Here is an 18,904-nt window from a genome sequence, read left to right on the forward strand (position 1 = left end):
GAAGGCTGAGAGAAGATAGGGGAGGCCGGGGCGAGGGAATAGAGAGTGAAGAAATGGTAGGAAGGAAAAGATAAAGGATGAGTGAGAACAGAAGTGGTGGCTTGTGAATTCAGTGTTGAGAGCTCAGTATCTTCTCAGCACATTGAATTGAATTGGATTCGCCCGAGTGTTGAAAAATGAGTGGGTTCTGGACATGCATACTCAAATTATATTTAATCACAGGTGACATGCTGAAAGGAGAATATCTGGAAAGTGCCACAGTGGTGAAATCAACAGCAGCTTATTGGATTATTTCACACAACAATAGCTGTGTTCATCTTTAATGCGTATTGATCTTCTGAGCTGTTTCATACACAAAGACGGACCTATTGACACGCCCCTGCATGCAGAAACACTCACCCGGAACCCTCCCATCTCTCCCCCTTTACATGCCTCTGATGTCATTTTGGGATACTGTGAGCCCTCGGTAAAACAAAAGCACATTTGTATGTCCTCGTGGGTGCAGGGAGTAGTCCCCCTCCCAGGGGAGCGTAATCGAATGTAGGCCGGCGGAGCGGACATACGCCGTGCCTCGGTTCCGGTGCCGCAGCTGTACGTTGAGGCTGCGGAATCGACCCCCACGAAAAAATAACGTAGCCTCTGACTTCCTCTGCCGATGACAGGACAATGACATCACCACTCCGGGTCCCCCCCGGGGCTCACGGTGTTTCCTTTCAGTAACAGAAGACCGTTATGTATATAGCTCTGTTCGCATCACTGTACTCCCCCTGGATGCTCTGCAAAATTCCACTTTTTTTTTGTTTTTGGACTAATTTAGAAAATTCTTTACTTCATTTGGATAAATGCCAAGCCGGCATGTCCTGGTTGCCGTGGCTTCAGTTACCATGCATCCAGTGATTATTTGACCGTGACCGTGCTGTTGCTTTGTGTCCCTGCAGGATGATGGTGTTTGGAGTGCTGACGCTGGTCCTGAGCTGGACCTCTCTGGGAGCCGAGCTGGCCACTGCTGTGGTAAGCTGCTCCGCCTCCTTGCCCCCGACTGATGCGCTTACCCTAATGTGAACGAGCGTGAACCGGTCTGCCATCAGTTCTTGTCGTGGCTGACAGTGATGATGAAAGCACTTTAACTGCACGCACATCGCACTTGAGAAATGTCTTTTAGTGTGTGTGTGTGTGTGGGTGAGGGAGGAGAGACGGTTATATACACTGCTGCACATCTGCTTATATGTACCTGCACGTGTATTTGGATACGTTTAAAATATCTGCAGTGTGTCGTTGCAAAGAGGACGGGGAACAATTGTCAGATCAATCACATCAATGTTTTCACTGATGGTCTCACCTCTTTACCAAACAAGAAAAGGGCTTGATGCAGCTGCAGTTTGTTGCATTCTCATCTCAGTGGTGCATGTATTAGCTGCATAGCTGCTGATGGAGGGTCTTTATAGCCTTCATTTTTAGTTTTTTTGCCTTCTCAGTGAAGAGAACTGACTGCGCCGATCTTCTTCTGAACTTTTGTGTGAGGTTTGTCTTTCTGTCACCTCGTTCCCTTTTGATCTCTTTCAAACGGCACGCTGCTGAAAATAGGCCAAAATCCCAAAACACGAACCATGTCGGCATCATTATACAGTACAAGCCTGAATAACTTGACTCGAAGTCGAGGATTATGACAACAGGAATCCAATTGCGGCTTTTAAAGCCCATCGTGCTGAATAAGTGAATAATTATACTGTTTCGCTCCATTATCGTCCCCAAAACGACTGCGACCTGGAGGGCAAGATTTAGAGTGATATGCCGAAACACAGAGATGCATTTGAAAGAATATCAGATGGATGAGCGCTGGTGTTTGACTCACCTGCCTCAGGCAAGTGTGCTATTTGTCTCAGGTTTGTTGTTGGGTGTTGTGTTTTGACTCTGGGCCACAGAGGATTTAACAAGAGTGAATTTAAGTTGCCGATAATGAGCATCGGGTGGAAAGCAGAGGTGCGATCAGCTGCCGCAAATTAGTCTCTGGTTTAATCTTCCTTGTAATCATCCGTCTCCTTTACAAATCTCCACTCTCTGTGGTCAATGTTTGCCTGACCGATGGTTGAAATCCTGGCGATGCCGGTGCTATGAAACCAAGACAGGCTGCACAATACAGAACTACCCGAATCAAAAGTGTTTTTCTCTGGGTAACATAAATATCACGGCAAATGTCATGGCAATCCAGCATTAGTTACAGACTATAAAAAAAAAAAAGTAGTTTGAGCGTAGCCCTTTAAGGAGCACGGAAGCGAACGAATAGGAAAGGTTGCCTGTAGGAAGCAGCAGAGGAAAGGTCAGGAACATCTACAGCCATCTTTTAACAAAAAGTGAGGCCATCAAAATAATTGCAAATGATCATTGGGGGACCATAAATATCCAAACCAAAATCATAGCAATCCGAGCAGAAGTTAATCGAGATATTTCACTCTCTACTGAAGTGAACTATTAGTGGGCATCACTCTTAACTAGGGGTGTAACGGTTCACAAAACTCACGGTTCGGTACGATACAGTGGAGCCACGGTTCGGTACGGTTCGGTACAGTAGAAAACTATAAATGCCAGAGAAATGTACTTGATTTTAAAATATATTTATTCATTACAACTAACATCATGAAGTTATTCTTTGACTTTGAACAATGATGGAACTATACCTGAGTGACCCATCTTCTTAGCAACACATAAGCATAAAAAACAAAAACTGCTCCTTAATGTTATGTAGTATTGTTACTTACATCTTGTATTGTTACTTACATCTTGCAAAAGAGATTTTTAATCTCAATGGGACTACCTGGTTGAATAAAGGTTTTTTTTTTTTTTTTTATTCAAACATATTCGGTTCGTCATGCGTACCGAACCGTGAGCCTCATACCGAACGGTTCAATACGAATACGCGTACCGTTACACCCCTACTCTTAATACATCATTCTTACGTGCTTACATGTCGTCCTCTCAGCGTGAGTCACAAACTCATGGCATTTACGCCGGCCTGTTATGTAGCCTGTCTGTAACGGGGCGTCTGTCTGAGGCTGACCCTGACTGGACTGTATGCTTAATGTCCACCGGGCCTTTTCTCCGCTTTGACAGCAAAAAAACACCTCCGCTCAAAAAGGCTGCATAATTGCTCAGGCGTCGATACAAACGGCTGTGGAGAAAAAAAGCAATTATACGAGCAATCTGCAGTGGCTCCATCATCAGCCGTCATGACTCCGTGTGAATGAGTGTGTGTTGCGTATGTGTGTCTTCTCTGTTTTGTGTTGATGTGAGGGGTATGTGTGTACCTGTGTGTCTGCGTTTCTCTCGGTAGAGTGTGTGCAACCTGCTTGCATGAAGGTTATACAGAACGTCTGTGTGTGTGTGCGAGTTCTGCTCTGTGACTCAGCACAGTCTGCACTGCTCTGAATACGAATTACACTTGTTTTGCCATGCACATAATACTCTGTCGGGCTGTCAATTGTTCAATAATTTAGTCTCTAAAATGTGGGAAAATGTCCAAGGTTTTTCAAAATAGCTTTTTTGTATGACCTAGTCTCAAAGATATTCCATTTAAAATGAGAGAGGAAAGTAGCAAATCATCACTTTGCATGCAGTTAATTAATTGTATTTTTTTTGCCATTGGAATAATTGATTAATGCACCAGTTGTTTTAGCCTTAGTATACGTCCACTTCCTATAACGTCTGTGGGGTTTAAGTCAGACTCTTGATGCCATTTCTGGGGGCTTTTGGGGGCTGCAGACTGTAGCCAACACTGGACAGGTCATCCGTCCGCTGCAGGGTTTAAAATGAACTGGCATTCACGCCCATGTGCAACTGTCCACCTAAACTGGTTTAATGGTGTCGGCCTGTTGAGGGGAAGTGGTGCGTAAGCCGGGAGAGTGTTCCAGCAGACGGTGGCCGCTCAGCCATCGAGTCTCCCCTCCACCCTGACTCAGAGTTGAACTTGTGAGAATGTACTCGCCGCCTTTTTCTTTCTTTTTCCCACTATTTCTAACAAACTAGCTCCAGTTTGCCGAGGAACTCGGCTCGCTGTATCTCACCTCTCCGGAGAAGGTTAGGCTCCGCAGTGTGTTTGACCTGAGCCAGAGGGACATTTAACATTCAGACAGGAGCCCTCCGCTCCTCACTTTGGTTATTTCTTCGAGGCGGGTTTCTTGTTAGCACTGTGCGGTGGAGTGAAAGTGCTCGTGAGTGACAGAACTGAAAAGTATTCCTGTCTAGACGTGTTAAAGTGGATTACAAGAGCAGCCTGTCTCCTTTACTTTCCTGATAAGAATGATGTCAGAAAGACTTTATAGAACTATTAATGAAGTAATGTCAGAGTATTTTGCACTCTGATTCATTTCTTCTCTGAGATTTCTATCTTCAGCCTCATTTTACGGATGATTCATTCTTTTTAGCTGTTTTCCGTGTCGCTGCTCTCACACGTCTCCTGTTTTTATTTTATTTCAGGGCACAAGTGATTTCTGCGTGTCCCCAGACAAGTTCCTCTTGAGCCAGACAAAGGGCGTCATCGGCTCCGGTGAGTTTCAGTGTGAGTCATGTGGCGCTAATGGAGTTGTGATTACGAGAGGCTGTGGCTGTGACACTAACTGCACTTCAGACTGATGATTAGTTTGTGTTCTTTTCACAGATATTGTTCATTACTACCTTTACTGCAACCAGACCCTCTCCAACCCCTTCCAGCAGGTAGGACACAGGAGGCTTTGCTGAGCTCCTATGTTGACTGATGAGGTCGAGTGGAACATCTGCTCATAAAACCTCTACATGTTTAGGTTAAAACTGCTTAATGTAGTTGAAAAATGTCGTAGAAATCTATTAGCGAGGCTCGTAGCTAACGCTGTAGTCATGTCATTGATATTATCTTTTAATATTCTACAATACAAAATGTACACAGAGGGTATTTACAGGCCGACTGGAGTATGTTTAGACTGAATTCAAATGTGGTCTAAAGTTAGAAATGTGTCGAGTTAAATCAAGCAGTATCTGATTAAAACACAATAACTCAATACTTCAAATGAACAGTCTTTTTATTTCAGTCAGTACTCCGAATAATACTAACACCATTAATACTCATGTATTAATGTTCAATAACCAGCACTATAGAGGATGCATTTCCACACCAGTTGTAGGGGGTATTTGCTGCAATCTGGTTTTTAAATGACTGTATGTAAATGTGGAGCAGGACCTCGCTACGTACTGAAATATAATCATTGAAAGGATGATGCAGAGGTGGGATGATGTAACCTAGAGGTTTCAACATAACTGTATGAGCAGATTTTGACCTGCAATTCACTAAATGAGTGCTGGATGAGGAGTTCATTGCTTCTTCCTCTCTATATCCTGTCTGTCTGACTTACATCCTAACTTCACCTCACAAGTCTGCATCACAAGCCTCCAAACACTTCCTCCATCGGCTGTCACCTCCATCCTTCTCTCTCTCTCTCCTGTTTTTCTTCAGTCAAGGAAACAAAACGTGCCAAAATGTTGCAAAAGCTCAGAAAAACGAAGGCTTTTCAATGTGCCACAGTTTGGTTAATCCTCCTCTCCCCCTTCTCTTCCGAGGGGTCTGTGAGGTTTGCTCTGTGCAGAAGCAGAGTAGATGTTACGGGTCACCTCACCGGCCTCAGCGCCGACATCAGTCAGTGGCAAAGTCAATTTGTGCGAGCTCAGATCTTATTATCTGGCTCGGCTAGACGTGCCCCGAGGATAACAAATAACAAGAGCGCAGCAGCAGAGGGCAGACAGCCGTCACCCCGGCCCTGGTAAACAAAGTCGGCGCTCTTCTTCTCTTCCACACAGATGCCCAACAGGTGCAAAGTTCGCCAGCGAGCTGCCAGATGCATGAATTCACTTTCGCTTTGGCAAACAAAACAAGCTCTCCCTCTCTGTCTCTGTCTCGTTCTCCCTCGTGTGTGTGTCTCTCTCATGTATTCTCAGTCTGAACTGCAGCACTGCCCCACAGTTCCACCCTCCGTGCTTCAGCGCTCCGGGGCATCTCTCCTGCTTCTGCTTCTTACCGCAGATCTTTTTCTGTTCTCATCATCGTCATCTCTTGCTTCTTTTCTCACCGTCCTCCTCCATCCACTTTCTCTCCGTCCTATTTTTATTTGACTTTATTTGGTCGAGAACACGCTGAAGGCTTTTAGATTGTGCCGCAGAGAGCAGTTTTGACCACGGACAGATCCAGAGGAAAAAACTGCCAGATCACAGGAAAGCAATTACATTTATGAATGGTTGAGGTAATTGACCACATCCTGTTTCAATTTTAATATTGTGCCACGTGCCAGGGGGTTTCCACGCTGCTTTTCTTAGGTTGGGTGACTGTGAAGGTAGAGTTTTACTTTGGAGTTGTGACAGATTAATTAATTCATGGTCGTGTGTAATTGAAAAAGAGGCATTGAGCAGACAGTGCTGTCTTTCAGGTGGCTTGAGATTATCCACGGATTGTATAGTACTGAATGTGGAGGCTTATTTTGCCCCCTGTTGGTGGGAACATAAGCCTACACCACAAAGACTTGAATGTTGTAAGATAGTAAAAGGATATTTTATATACATTCATGAACCTACAAAGCCATAACATAATAATATATTTGGTTAAAAGACTAAATTGACAATTTCCACTTCCCTTTTTGTGGCCCTCTCTTGTATTTACACGCTCTTTGCTCTGCGTGCGTTCAAACACACTTTCTTGCTTGCAGCCTCTGACCATCTTCCAGAGGTCCCTGACCACCATGCAGATCCAGATCCAGGGTCTGCTGCAGTTCGCCGTGCCTCTGTTTCCCACAGCTGAGGTATCGTCACGCAACACAAACACCCCGGCTGTGACTTTAACGCTGGAGCACAACAGCGTTTGATACTTGTCTGTCTGGTGACCTCCCCACAGAGAGACCTACTGGGCATCCAGCATGTGCTCAACTCTTCGGAGGCCAGCCTGCACCAGCTGACCGCCCTGTTGGACTGCAGGGGGCTCAACAAGGTTCGCTCACTGCATCCTAATTGGCATCACAGCAGCACAACTAGGTCATCGGGAGACTGCAAGCGGACCCGGGGACGGAGCGGAGCAATGCGCAGCGGAAAGCATTTCAGATTCATTGGGAATACCTTTTCTAAGCGGTGTTTTCCTACTAACGTGTGTGTGCACTGTTAAACCTGTTGGACCTTATTTGTTTGACCTCTTCAGGACTACCTGGACGCAATGGTGGGGGTGTGCTATGACGGGGTGGAGGGCGTCCTCTACCTCTGCCTCTTCTCCACCCTGGCAGCCTGTGCCTTCACTGTCATGCTGTGTGCCATTCCCAGGGCATGGAGACAAATTGCATGCAGGTCAGTTCGCTCTCTGCTCCTCTGCCCGAGCGCCCTCATTCCCCCAGGCTGCAGCCATTTCTATGCATGGTCCCCCGACTGAGCCGACCAGTACGAGGATGCAAGGATTCGTTATTGTCATTATGCAACACAGGGATGCACAGCGAAATTCAGATGCAGCCCGTATTCAACACAACAAACACAAAATGAATACAGTAGTGCATGCCTTGTAGTGCGTTTTGAACTGTGTTTGAGCGCCACGTGTGTGTGTGAGTGTGTGTGTGTGTGAATATTCTGTACAACTGCTACAGATACAACTTCAATTGTGAGCGTACGGTGTTAATGATACGCTACTCCTTCAAGTCGCGTATCATTCGGTGGCATCAATCGATGTTCACTGTGTTTCCTTCTCGTAAACGCTTCTTTGACTTCGCAGTCTGACACTGATGACTGATTCTGCAAACCCTTGTCAGTCGTTTCAGAGTTGCCCTGATGGCTAACGCACGGTCAGCATTAGCTTTGAGCCGAAACAGGCAAAATGTGCGTCATGTCTGTCGTTCAGATTTGACTGATGACTGAGTTGTGACGCAGAGAGGAAGTAGTTTAAGTACCTTGATTGTCTCCATGAGCTGTGCGTCACAGCCTCTGCTGCTGCTACTGCTCACCATGCCGGCCCCCCTTTTTACCTCACACCGTATATATCGCTGCCTCACGTCTCTCCCTCCGGCAACACCTGACACAGTTTGAAAACCTCCCCTCTTCCTCCTCCAGGGAACGAGATTATGACGACATCGACGAGGAGGATCCATTCAACCCGCGGGCGAGGAGGATGGCCTCTCAGAACCCCAACCTCACCAACATGCACAGCTTCTGCAGCTACAGCAGCAGCATGGGCAGCCAGAGCAGCCTTCACCCGCCCGCCCCGGCTGTCTCCAACGCCCCCGTGTCGGAGTACATGTGAGTGAGCGGGAGTGACGGGTGGAAGCAAACTTCTAAGGTTCTTCATTTCCTCTGAGCCGCTTCTTTTCGCTCTCTTTCTCAGGAACCAGGCGGCTCTGTTCGGGGGAAACCCGCGGCACGAGAACGTCCCTCTGATAGGACGAGGCTCTCCACCCCCCTCGGTGCGTTGGGTCCCAGAGGCCAAGTCCTTCCTATGATGTCACTTCCTTCTTACCTAACAGTCAGATTTAGCCTTCAAAGCTCAGGAAAAAAATTGTATTAGCAGTAACTGCTGGTAATTTCATTCATATTTTGACTGGGCTCACTTGCTCGCTCAAACGTTAAGCCATATCTAATAACCTTAATTGAATCAACTTTAAAAAAAATAATTTCTTTATTTAACGAGATACTCTTCCGTGCCTTCCTCTGCCCTCCAGAACTCACAGAGGCTGACTTACAGTCCCAGCGCAAGGAGAGCAGACGTAATGTGGTTCATATTTAATCGTGAAGTCAACATCTTTTAGCCTCTCAGGCCAAATTGAATCTCGTTTTTTTTGAGGCCTCGTTGAATTAATTCGCCCCTCGCTGGGCCACTTGTCTCCTGTTACTCTACATCACAGGGATGCAAATAGAAACATTCTGGATTACATTTTCACTGGGCAGAGCCTCTTATTAACATGCTGTGCGAGTGTGAGATGAAATTAAATGCATTCTGCAGTTATTGAGTCGACTTTAGAGCAGTGTTTTGTATTAAACAACATTGTTGACGACGTTGTGATCATCAGGTCAGGAAGTATAAACTAAATTCATATTTTATTTTTGATAAGTTGCATGCTATTTGTTGTAGAGGTTTATATTTCACAAACATATGTAACAAAGATGAATATATTTTGTACTTTTTATGTTTATTGTGGTATTTATTACAGTTTGTTGATGAAGAAAATAGATTTTGTTAATGTCTTAACTTTCATTGACCTATAGTTCCAACTTGAGTTCAGCTAACAATACGATGTACTTTGCCTTAAGACTTCTTTCCAGCAAGTGATGTATAATGATCTTCTCCTCATGACTTCAAATGTGCAGCATCATGCAGTAGTCTGCGGCTAACAGCTTCTTTTATATATTTTTTGTCTGTCCGTTTGTCATGTGTATGTTTGTGTCTTTCATTTCTATATTGCCTCTTTTTTTTTTGTTTTACTCAACTTTTGGAGATATACTCCCAGCAGTATAGGAACCGAGTAAGTCTTTTCAACTCTTCCTCTGGGTTAACTCACTCACTTTTACCTCTGTTGCATCTTTTCCTTCACCTCACATCACTTCGTTTGGTTCCTGTGCAGTTTTCCTGTCCGGCATGGCTTTCTCAAACTCGCAACCTGTCGTCCTCATTCTCACAGTCTGTTTGAGTCCGTGAGGGCGTGTCTGCCCCCTGGCGTTCACGCGGTGCTACTGTAGTCATGTCCCTGGGTTTCCTCACAGCTAGCCTCCCTGTGCATGCAGTTCTGCTCCACTCATTCAATTCTACAGCTTGCACTGCCGCAAGGTGTTCTGCACCAGTCGTAGTGTACTGCTGTAGAATTTATTTGATCTGGGTATTGACAGATTAAAAATGACGCTACTGTTAATATCAAAGTGATTGACGTGTTACTAATTGTACAAAGTGTAAATTACATTGGTTTTCTATGCCATGAGTCAGTTTTGTAAGTATGAGTTAAAGGAGTACTCTGCGGAAAAATCTCTCTTTTGAGCGTAGAACATTCTCATTCCTGTAGGCTTGAAGGTGGCTCTGACATGTTTGACGTGCTTCTTTGTGGAAGATGACTAGACTCCCAGCGGTTACGACGGATTGAAAAAGGTGGCCCAAAGTTGTGTAAAAATGCATCAAAATGTCCTTAGAAGCTTCTGAAGCCACTCCGGTGAGCCGTGAATTTAAGTCCACATCCTGCTTGCTTCAGTATAAGGTCAACGGCAGAGAGGTGGATGATGCTGCAGCAGTAACGAGGACACGCAAACAAGTCCAGAGGGGCACAACCAGACAGGCGGAAGGCCAACAAGAACAAAAACAGGTGAAACATTGTGTACTCACTGGCTAAAGGGCAGGTACCTGCTGATGAGGAAATCGGGAGCATTGGTGCAGGTGGGTGTGGGGGTCAGGTGGTGGAAGCATATTGGGAACAACTGCTGGAATAGCCGGATCTGAAATGGCAGGAAATATGAAAGGAATAGCTCGACATTTTGGGGAAACTGATTCGCTTTCTTGCCAAGAGTTGATGAGATCCACACCGCCCTCAAATCTGCATCATGCAAATTTGCATTCTGCAAAAGATGGAGCTATAGCACACAGTTATAGCTTATAAGACACGGGGAACAGCTAGCATGGCTGTGTCCGAAGTAGCATGTTTATTCATTGATTGGTGAAATGACAACACTGCCATAGTCTGCGTCGCCACTTCAATCCATCGTAACTTCTGCGTATCCAAGCTGACTACACCTGCTAAGCCTCACTCTTTACAGAGTCACCTTTCAATCCTACACGTGGTGAGACATTGATGGGTTTTCAGTGGACTATTCCTTTAAACCCTCATGGCTTTTTATTTCTCATTAGCTGATGATTCGGTTAAGTTTGTGAAACCTCACCCTGATCTCGTAGAATCTGCTCGTAACATCCTCCGTGTGTTTGTGTGTCTGTGTGTTTGCCTTTTTCCTCCACAGTACTCACCCAGCATGCGGGCCACCTATCTGTCCATGACGGAGGAACAGATTAGACACTTTGGGAGCGACTTCCAAGCATAGACTTCTTTATCTGACCCGAGGACGGAAACAGCATCACACACTCTCTCACACACACACACTCTGCAGACAGTGTGTGGCCACTCCAAGCATCCCAGAGGGGCAGTGTGTGACATCTCATCAGTCCAGGACTCCGACGTCTGTGCGGCGTCGGGACAGTGGAACCATATCGGTGGTATATTTTGGAGGGAACTTGCTCAATCTCCCTGACACGTGCTGTCGAAGTTAACCGGCTGTTGATTCGTCATGTTCGTCATGTGTCCTCTATTGGGGAGGCATTGAGGGAAGATCTGTCTTCATATACCTGAGGATTCATTTCTCTCTGCAGTAAAACACAGCAAAGTGTTCACTATAAAGTAAGAAAACAACCTGACAATTAAAAATAATTCATCCCTCCCTTTTTTTTTACATTGCAAAACTTACATTCAGGTCTCCAAAGAGAAAAATGTGAACATGACAGCTGATGTAAACACACTATTTGATATGTATTACGCTTCGTCCTTGATATTTGTGAAGCACAAACGCAGCAGTGGCAGCACGCAGCGGGAGGTATTGTTGAGGTATTTATTTACATTCCCACACAGACACGCCTGCAACTGAAGCTTTGCTTCTAAATCTCCTGGAGACGAGACTACCTTGAGACCACGGCGTTTGTGTATCTATATATATTGTACAATAACAGACGGTTGTGGTTTATTTCGATTTTGTTTGAACAATGTGCCAATTTTATATATTTTCTTTTTCTAGTTGTATGTGGCGATCTCACATAGGATCACTATTTTTTTGTTGTACTTTCTAAAGAGCCATTAATTCATGTTCTCTACATATCTAATCCCGCTAATAAAGTTGCAGTTTGTCATAACTTGGGAAGCCGTGCTGCTCTAACAATGATTAATGAGAATATTGAGGTCATTATTTTTCAGCAATTCAAACCATCCAAACACTACGTGTTTGTATTGCTTAATGCTTTTCTGTGGGGATTAAATACTTGCAGTTTTGTTTCATTCTTTTTAAGCATGTTGCATTGTACAGGCAGTGAACATGGTGCTTAATTTGATGTGTGACCCCCAAAGCTATGGGGTGTAATTGTGTGTTGAATAAATCTGTTTTCAGTACAACTTGATGCGTCTGTGTTGTTGGGTGTTGATGTCCTTTGTGATCTGCACAAACATTATTTTATTCTTCCAGCAGATGTCACCATAGTGGAGCAAAAAAGTGCAGCTCAGTGGACACTTCATTCACTCCTTGTTGGAACTGCTGAGAGTATACCACGATACTTTGAGGTTCATTTAAAGAAGATAAATAAACACGAAATGTATATATGTTCGCGTCTGCTTTGACGGAAGTATAAAAGATATTTTACATTAGTAAAAAAAAGTTATACTACACTGTACAACATACTCTGTTTCAAGGGAAAGTCCATACTGCATTTAATAGTCTTACTCAAGTAAAAATGCACAATTACACTTAGGCGTCTCTTATTTTCGGAACATACTCATACAACATAGCTCATTTCCGAAAAATAAACAGAAATACAAGTATAAATAATATATATCATTACAATAAGTAGAGTTTCAGCTTTACAGATTAGCGTGTTACTTAATCTATAGCAATACATCATTATTATTTATTGATTTAATATTTGTAATAAAAATATACATAGTAACTTAAGCTGCGTTATTAGAGTAACGTTACTATATTTCCATCCAAAATGAAGTGGCGTAGAAGCTATTGAGCATACAAATGGAAAAACCCAAGTACAGTAATTTACCTCAACATTGTATCTATTAGTAGCTTACAGTACTTCCTCCCACTGTGCACATATGAAAGAAAAAAATAATAATGATTTGGAAAATCCCGGTTTTATGTTTGTAATCGGAAGTTTGTTTGCGTTGTTTATCTCGCTTTAACTGGAGTCAGAACACCGGAATCTCCAGGGACGACGACGCACCGGCGCGTACTACTCGCACATAGCAACCCGCGGCAGCGGCGCGAGGGACAGACAAGGAAGTGACTGTAGCAGGTGGGCAGATACCGGTGTTACCACCACCACCACCACCTCTCTGCAGCTCTTCGTCTGATAAATTAGGACGAGGTTGGCTGACCGTCGACGCACTTTAAAAAGACGGAAGAAAGAAAGAAAAGGGAGACAAACGTGAATAGCTGACAGTGAGACGAGAGAGAGGTCGTTAAGTGAGCACCACGTGAGGTGGCTTCGCTCCGTGGTCGCTGTTGTTAGAGACCATTACACCAGCTGCAGAGTCCATTAAAGCTGCTTGTTGACTGTGAGAGCGCAGGGCTGCAGGTGTTCTTCAGAGGAGCTGACATGCAGGTACGGACAGTGAGGAGGAGGAGGAGGAGGATGGTCCAGTGTCCCGTCTGTTGACTCTCTTTACCCTTCACTCTGTGACCATGAAGGACACGGGGGAGTCAAAGGAACACCAACTAACTGTGAGTTCAAACTACACCTCGAACCTTTTGAAATGTTGCTTCTTTTTTTTTTAACAGTGGCCACTTTATTAGGCGCACCTGTACAATCTGCAATCCAAATGCAGTTTTTTCCTCAACGTGTGTGATGCCGGTCCAGTTTGTGTTGACACTGTCTGAACTCTTCTTATTGATGGTGGCGTTATATCTCATGAAGAGGTGATTCTAACTGTTTGTCCGGCCTATTTACGTTCAAGAGGGGAAACACCAAGACAATGGGTCTTTGTGGTGATCACATACAGGTGCTTGTTTTTGGATCTTTCAGGTGTAGTGTGCTTTTTACATCTTGTAAAGCTCACTGCATGGGTGGAATACATTTGAAAAGCAAATGCGTTATTTAATTATTGCCCAATGCACAAACCCTTCAGTGTGCCTTGTATTATTTTGTAAGAACTTGCATTTTATACTTTTATGAAATCCTATTCCACCTCTGCAATGAGCCCTTTATGACAGTGTCAAAAAAACAAAAACCTGCACAGTCTGCATGCTTTGGACTGCATCACATTGTACAAGTGTACCTGGGAAAAAATGTATTTTTCAGTTTTTTTTTAATTTACTTTTTACAACTAGAACTTTCTTTTTATATTCCTAACAACATCCATTGTTGGTGTTATGTTTTCAATTCGCCGGCCTAACAAGACCTGCACCGTGTTCTGCAGCTCATATGTGAATAATTGAAGTGGCTGTTTCAGTTGCCTGGCCTCTCCCTTGTCCAGCGTGTAGTACACTTTCTACAGTGTGCTGACAGACAGAGCGCTGTGTTATGACCCTTTGCATTCCCCCTTTTAACTGCGTGTGTCTGTGGGTCACATGCATGTGAGCCTCTGGGCAGGTGACACCCCCGCTGGGATCTTTTTTCATCGTATTTGCTACCCATCAGAAGCTTTGTTATTGATCTCTGAATGTTGTCATGGACAGAATCCATGCAGGGAGATAAAGTGTAACAATAAGGAGGCTGTGCATGAGTGTATTGATGTAATAATAATACAATGTTCCTCTCAAATGGTGGTTTTGTATCTGCCAAATACTACCCAGTGTTTAAAGAGGGAAGGCTAATATTCCCTCTGAAACTACAGGTGTTTGTTTGATTGTTGCAAAATGCCATCGTTCCGATTAGTTTCTGAGAAATGGACATTAATCAGGCTGTGAAGTGGTTAAATGTGGAATCTAGAGTTTAATTGGATGGTCAATCCATTCATACATCTGTTTCCTGCACCTATTTATCACATCACCAGTCCACACACATCCAGTCACACACATTCATACTCACTGTAAGTCGCTTTGGATAAATGACTGTAATGTCATTGCGTTTTAAACTATTTAGTTCGCTTAGGTTTGAGCACAGGACCCTCTAAATGAGAGCATTCTTTATTATCTGGTTGACTGTGGGACTTCATTTTTCTATTGCACTTTCATAAATTCGGCCAACTCTGGAGAGATTTCTTTTTTCTGAGATAATCAAAACTCCAAATCGATGAGGACATCTCGACTCTTCGTCCTCACTCTTTGGTCAAGCTTTGATATGCCTACACCTTCTTTAGACTATCTCCGTCCGGTTATTTGTCCACATATTTCAAGTTCGACATCCCTTTCATTGTAGTCCATTTAATGGCCTAAAATCTCAAAGATAATCTGGACGTAATCTTCAAAGGTGATTTCCTTAAACTGGAAACATTATTTACCTGGCTTCACAACTAATACAGTAATATAATATAATAGAGTAATATTCACATGTTTGCTGCTACTGATGAATGAACCCCGATGTTCTCCTATTTTCTGCTTACTAAGTCGAATAAGTACTCAACTCATTTGCTTATTCAATTACACCTCTAGCTCCACCTGAATCAACACAGACTCCAGGCACATGTATTGGAGAAGCAAGTACTATTGTGTGCCGTCAATAATGTTCCTACGCATCAAGGCAAAGTCCAAATCATTTTTTTTTTTGAACTTACATTTTCTGTATATTGAAAATCTCTGTCTTGATTGAATTGAAAGAGGAGTAAAATTCCCTCTCTGTGCCGCAGGTTGCCTTGAGGATCCGACCCCTCAGCGATGCTGAGCAGGAGGAGGCAGCCACCATCGTGGCCCACAGAGTGGACGACCAGGTGAGAGGGCCGTCCTTTATTCTACTGCTGTGTGTGTCAGTAACCTGCTTACCTCTGTGTGCATACAGTATGCAATGCACGTGAGTGTGAGTGATGGGGTCAGTGTGTGTGTGCTGTTGTCTCTGTTTCAGAACCCTCTGCCTGCCTGTGATCAGGCTGCACAGACAAGGTATCTGCAGGGACCTCTGTAATGCCAACAGCTCTTTTTAAAAACAACTCATTTGTAAAGCTCAAATGTCACATTTCATTCATAACTGGATGCTGGATGACTCGCACACGGAGCAAACAGAGTGACCTTTTCTAACGACTCAGATTCTTTGGTCAGCATGCGGCTGAAAGCTTCGCCATTGTGAACGCCCGGGGTTTAATTGGACATCAACCACTGCAGAGCTGTACTTGCATAAGTCATTGGTTTTGATGGTAGGTCAGCCTCCTTGTGTTTGTCTGACTTGAATGACAACAAAGAGGGCAAGCAGTCGTCGTCTCTTTGATGGATTCATCTCAGTTATGGAGTCATTTAGTCAGTCAGTTCGTTGTTTGAAGGAGTACTTCATCAACGTTGCCCTTTCATAACACTGCCAGACTCCCAGATGGACGGTTCAAGAATACAAAAATGAAAGACCAAAAATCAATGCAGCAGAACCAGATTGATCTACACATTACCCACAATGCAACGTGGCCAACAAGAGTTCCGTTAATGTAGTCTCACGTAGTGATGAGTAGCTCACTTCCTACTCATTCTACACCCCCACATTTATATTTTCATCTTTCAAACTACTCTTCTGCCCAAACTGACAATTTATCAGACTCAACACAGCTCCCTTCTGGAGCCACTAACGCCTTTACACAACTTGTGTTCACATCCCCAAGACCTGTTAACGGACTTTAATGTGTGAAACCACTTCTTTCTTTCTTTTTAAATGCTTATTCTTTGCTATTTTTTGACGTTCTATTGGCCAAGTGATCAATCAAGTAAATATTCAATAGATTAATAGATAATGAAAGTAGGATATCAGACATTTCAGCATACAGTATATTTCAATCACCTAACACAGGGATTCCCAAAGTGGGGTGCGCGCACCCCTGGGGGTGCGCGAGCTGCCTCTAGGGGGTGCGCGAGAGGAAAAGTGTAATGGCGGTCTGATGGTGTAATAATATTAAATATTTAAAAAAAATGTAATTTTAATTTAAAAGCTGTCAGGTGGGACATCTGAAGCTATCAGTCGTAAAAGAGGAGAGGGACAGAGAGAGAGAGAGGAATCGGAGGCGAGGGGAACGGAGAGGTGCAGCACAGACACATCGGGAGCACATCGGCCCATCGCGGAGTCAAGGTGAAAAAAGAGGAAACGAGAGTGAGCATCAGACTGAGAAAAAAAAGAGGAAATATGATGAAAAGTATGTGTGTCTGGGCTTCACTTGGATTGGCAACGCAGACTGCCCAAAGCCACAGTGCGTGGTGTGCAGTGAGGTTCTGGCTAACAGTCTGAAGCTCTTATTTACGTCGCCACCTGAACACCAAGCATGCCAGTGCAAGTCAAAAGCCCCTTACATATTTTAAATCGAAATTGGAGGAGTTGACAAAACAGCCAAAAACAACTGGAGTCTCATTCATGTGTTGGTCTATAAATGACGCACTACGGGCTTCATATCTGGTTACAGAATAGCGAGAAAGGGGCTACCGCACACAATCACTGAAGACGTGAGCTTGCCAGCTGCCAGAGAGATGGTGGAATGTATGATTGGGGAGAAAGAAGCAAAAAAGTTGGACATGATCCCGGTGTCCAACAACACTGTGTCGCGCCGCATCGATGCTTTGTCCGAAGACATCCTGGCTGCATTAGTCGCTCATTAATTGTAAATTAAATGTGATAATCTGCCTCTGAGCCTGTGCGTGTGTCCTCGCGATCCGTATTGCTCTTTAAAAGTGACGCCTTGTGTCACTGAAAGTTATTGAAACTTTGTTGCAGTGTTTCAGGGCGTTTTCACACCTTCAGTTCGTTTGCTTTGTTGCAGTTGCTCATTTGTTCGGTTTGTGTTCACACTGCAACATTTAACAGCGGACTAAATCTTGTAAACAAATGCCACGCGCGAGCAAACTGTTCTCTCATTGGTCCGATTCTTATGCGGCTATGAAGGCTTAAAAGGCTCTGTTGCGTCTTTTTTTTTTTTTTTTTTAAGGGGGGGGGGGGGGGGGTGCGCGAACCCGGTCGGGATGTAGAAGGGGGTGCGCGGCCTAAAAAGTTTGGGAACCGCTGACCTAACATGTTGACATGTGGAAAAAGGTAATAATGACTAAATTAGGCCTGACTGTATTCCCAACAGTCTTGTTTTGTGTTCATCTCTACTCAATCCGAGCTGGCTGTCTAATTCATTTGGCAAGTAAACTGCTTTGAATAGAGCCATTGTGCTGATTGTGTTTTCCATTGGAGTAAGCCGTGACAGGACTGTTTGTGCACAAACAGAATGTAGACTGGTTAAGATGGCCACAGTCCTACACCAGCAGCAGAAGGCTGTCTTACAGACATAAGAGTTACAACAGAGACACGGATTTATCTCATCCAACAATGAACAAAATAAAACAAACAGATAGGATTGCTGTCCCTGAGAGGATCTCGGCCTTAGAGCGCCACCACTGTGCACAGCATGTAATGAGGTTGTTACCATGTGACCATATGAGAGGGACATACCAACTCCACGAGGACCGTGTTTACCAGCAGCCCTGGCTGTTGAACCTCTTAGAGACCGTTTAGCAGCGCTAACAGTGCGAGTGTGTGATTATGATGATGATGATCAGGGAGCGCAAATGATGCTGAGGTGTCTCTCCGCTCCGTGTGGGCTGATTGTGATGATAGTGTGGGCGTGCAGGTGGTGGGCAGACGAATCCGGAGAAGTAACAGCGTAGCAACAGCTGACCTGGTGGCTCACGTTTGCCTTGGTGTAACAGAGCATTCTATTCATGAGTAGTAGGGGCTGTTTCAAGCTCTTGAAAGATTGTGCAAGAGCACACTTCTAGAAACCCATAATCCACGGCGCTGAGGCAGCAACTTCTTTGTCTTCTCGGAAGTAATTGAATTACGCCAGGTCTTAAGGACACCATCAGCACTCCTGTCTGCCGTGACATCATTAAAACAGGCTTGGACACGGGGGATTAGAGCAGGTGGGAATGGTGCTGACACAGCCAACAGAACACGGCTTTGTTATTGTCTCCAGCACAACCGAACCTCAGCGAGAAAAGAAACCCGTTTTATTGTGCGTCTCCT

The 18,904-nt window shown here is 44.4% G+C and overlaps 2 protein-coding genes across 2 annotated transcripts in view; both read left to right on the forward strand.

Moving 5' to 3' along the window:
* ttyh2 (tweety family member 2) overlaps positions 1-12,111 on the forward strand; it is a 51,446-nt gene extending 39,335 nt beyond the window's left edge. The window contains exons 6-14 of the mRNA XM_079293812.1: positions 939-1,011; positions 4,471-4,540; positions 4,652-4,707; positions 6,720-6,812; positions 6,905-6,997; positions 7,202-7,344; positions 8,095-8,280; positions 8,366-8,444; positions 10,972-12,111. Coding sequence (XP_079149938.1) covers positions 939-1,011; positions 4,471-4,540; positions 4,652-4,707; positions 6,720-6,812; positions 6,905-6,997; positions 7,202-7,344; positions 8,095-8,280; positions 8,366-8,444; positions 10,972-11,052 — 874 coding nt within the window. The 3' untranslated portion in view covers positions 11,053-12,111. The remainder of the gene's footprint in view (positions 1-938; positions 1,012-4,470; positions 4,541-4,651; positions 4,708-6,719; positions 6,813-6,904; positions 6,998-7,201; positions 7,345-8,094; positions 8,281-8,365; positions 8,445-10,971) is intronic.
* Positions 12,112-13,382: 1,271 nt separating this feature from the next.
* kif19 (kinesin family member 19) overlaps positions 13,383-18,904 on the forward strand; it is a 30,735-nt gene continuing 25,213 nt past the window's right edge. The window contains exons 1-2 of the mRNA XM_079293108.1: positions 13,383-13,500; positions 15,564-15,644. Coding sequence (XP_079149234.1) covers positions 13,462-13,500; positions 15,564-15,644 — 120 coding nt within the window. The 5' untranslated portion in view covers positions 13,383-13,461. The remainder of the gene's footprint in view (positions 13,501-15,563; positions 15,645-18,904) is intronic.

The sequence above is a fragment of the Melanostigma gelatinosum genome, assembly GCF_949748355.1.
Source record: "Melanostigma gelatinosum genome assembly, chromosome: 21".
Taxonomy (NCBI): domain Eukaryota; kingdom Metazoa; phylum Chordata; class Actinopteri; order Perciformes; family Zoarcidae; genus Melanostigma; species Melanostigma gelatinosum.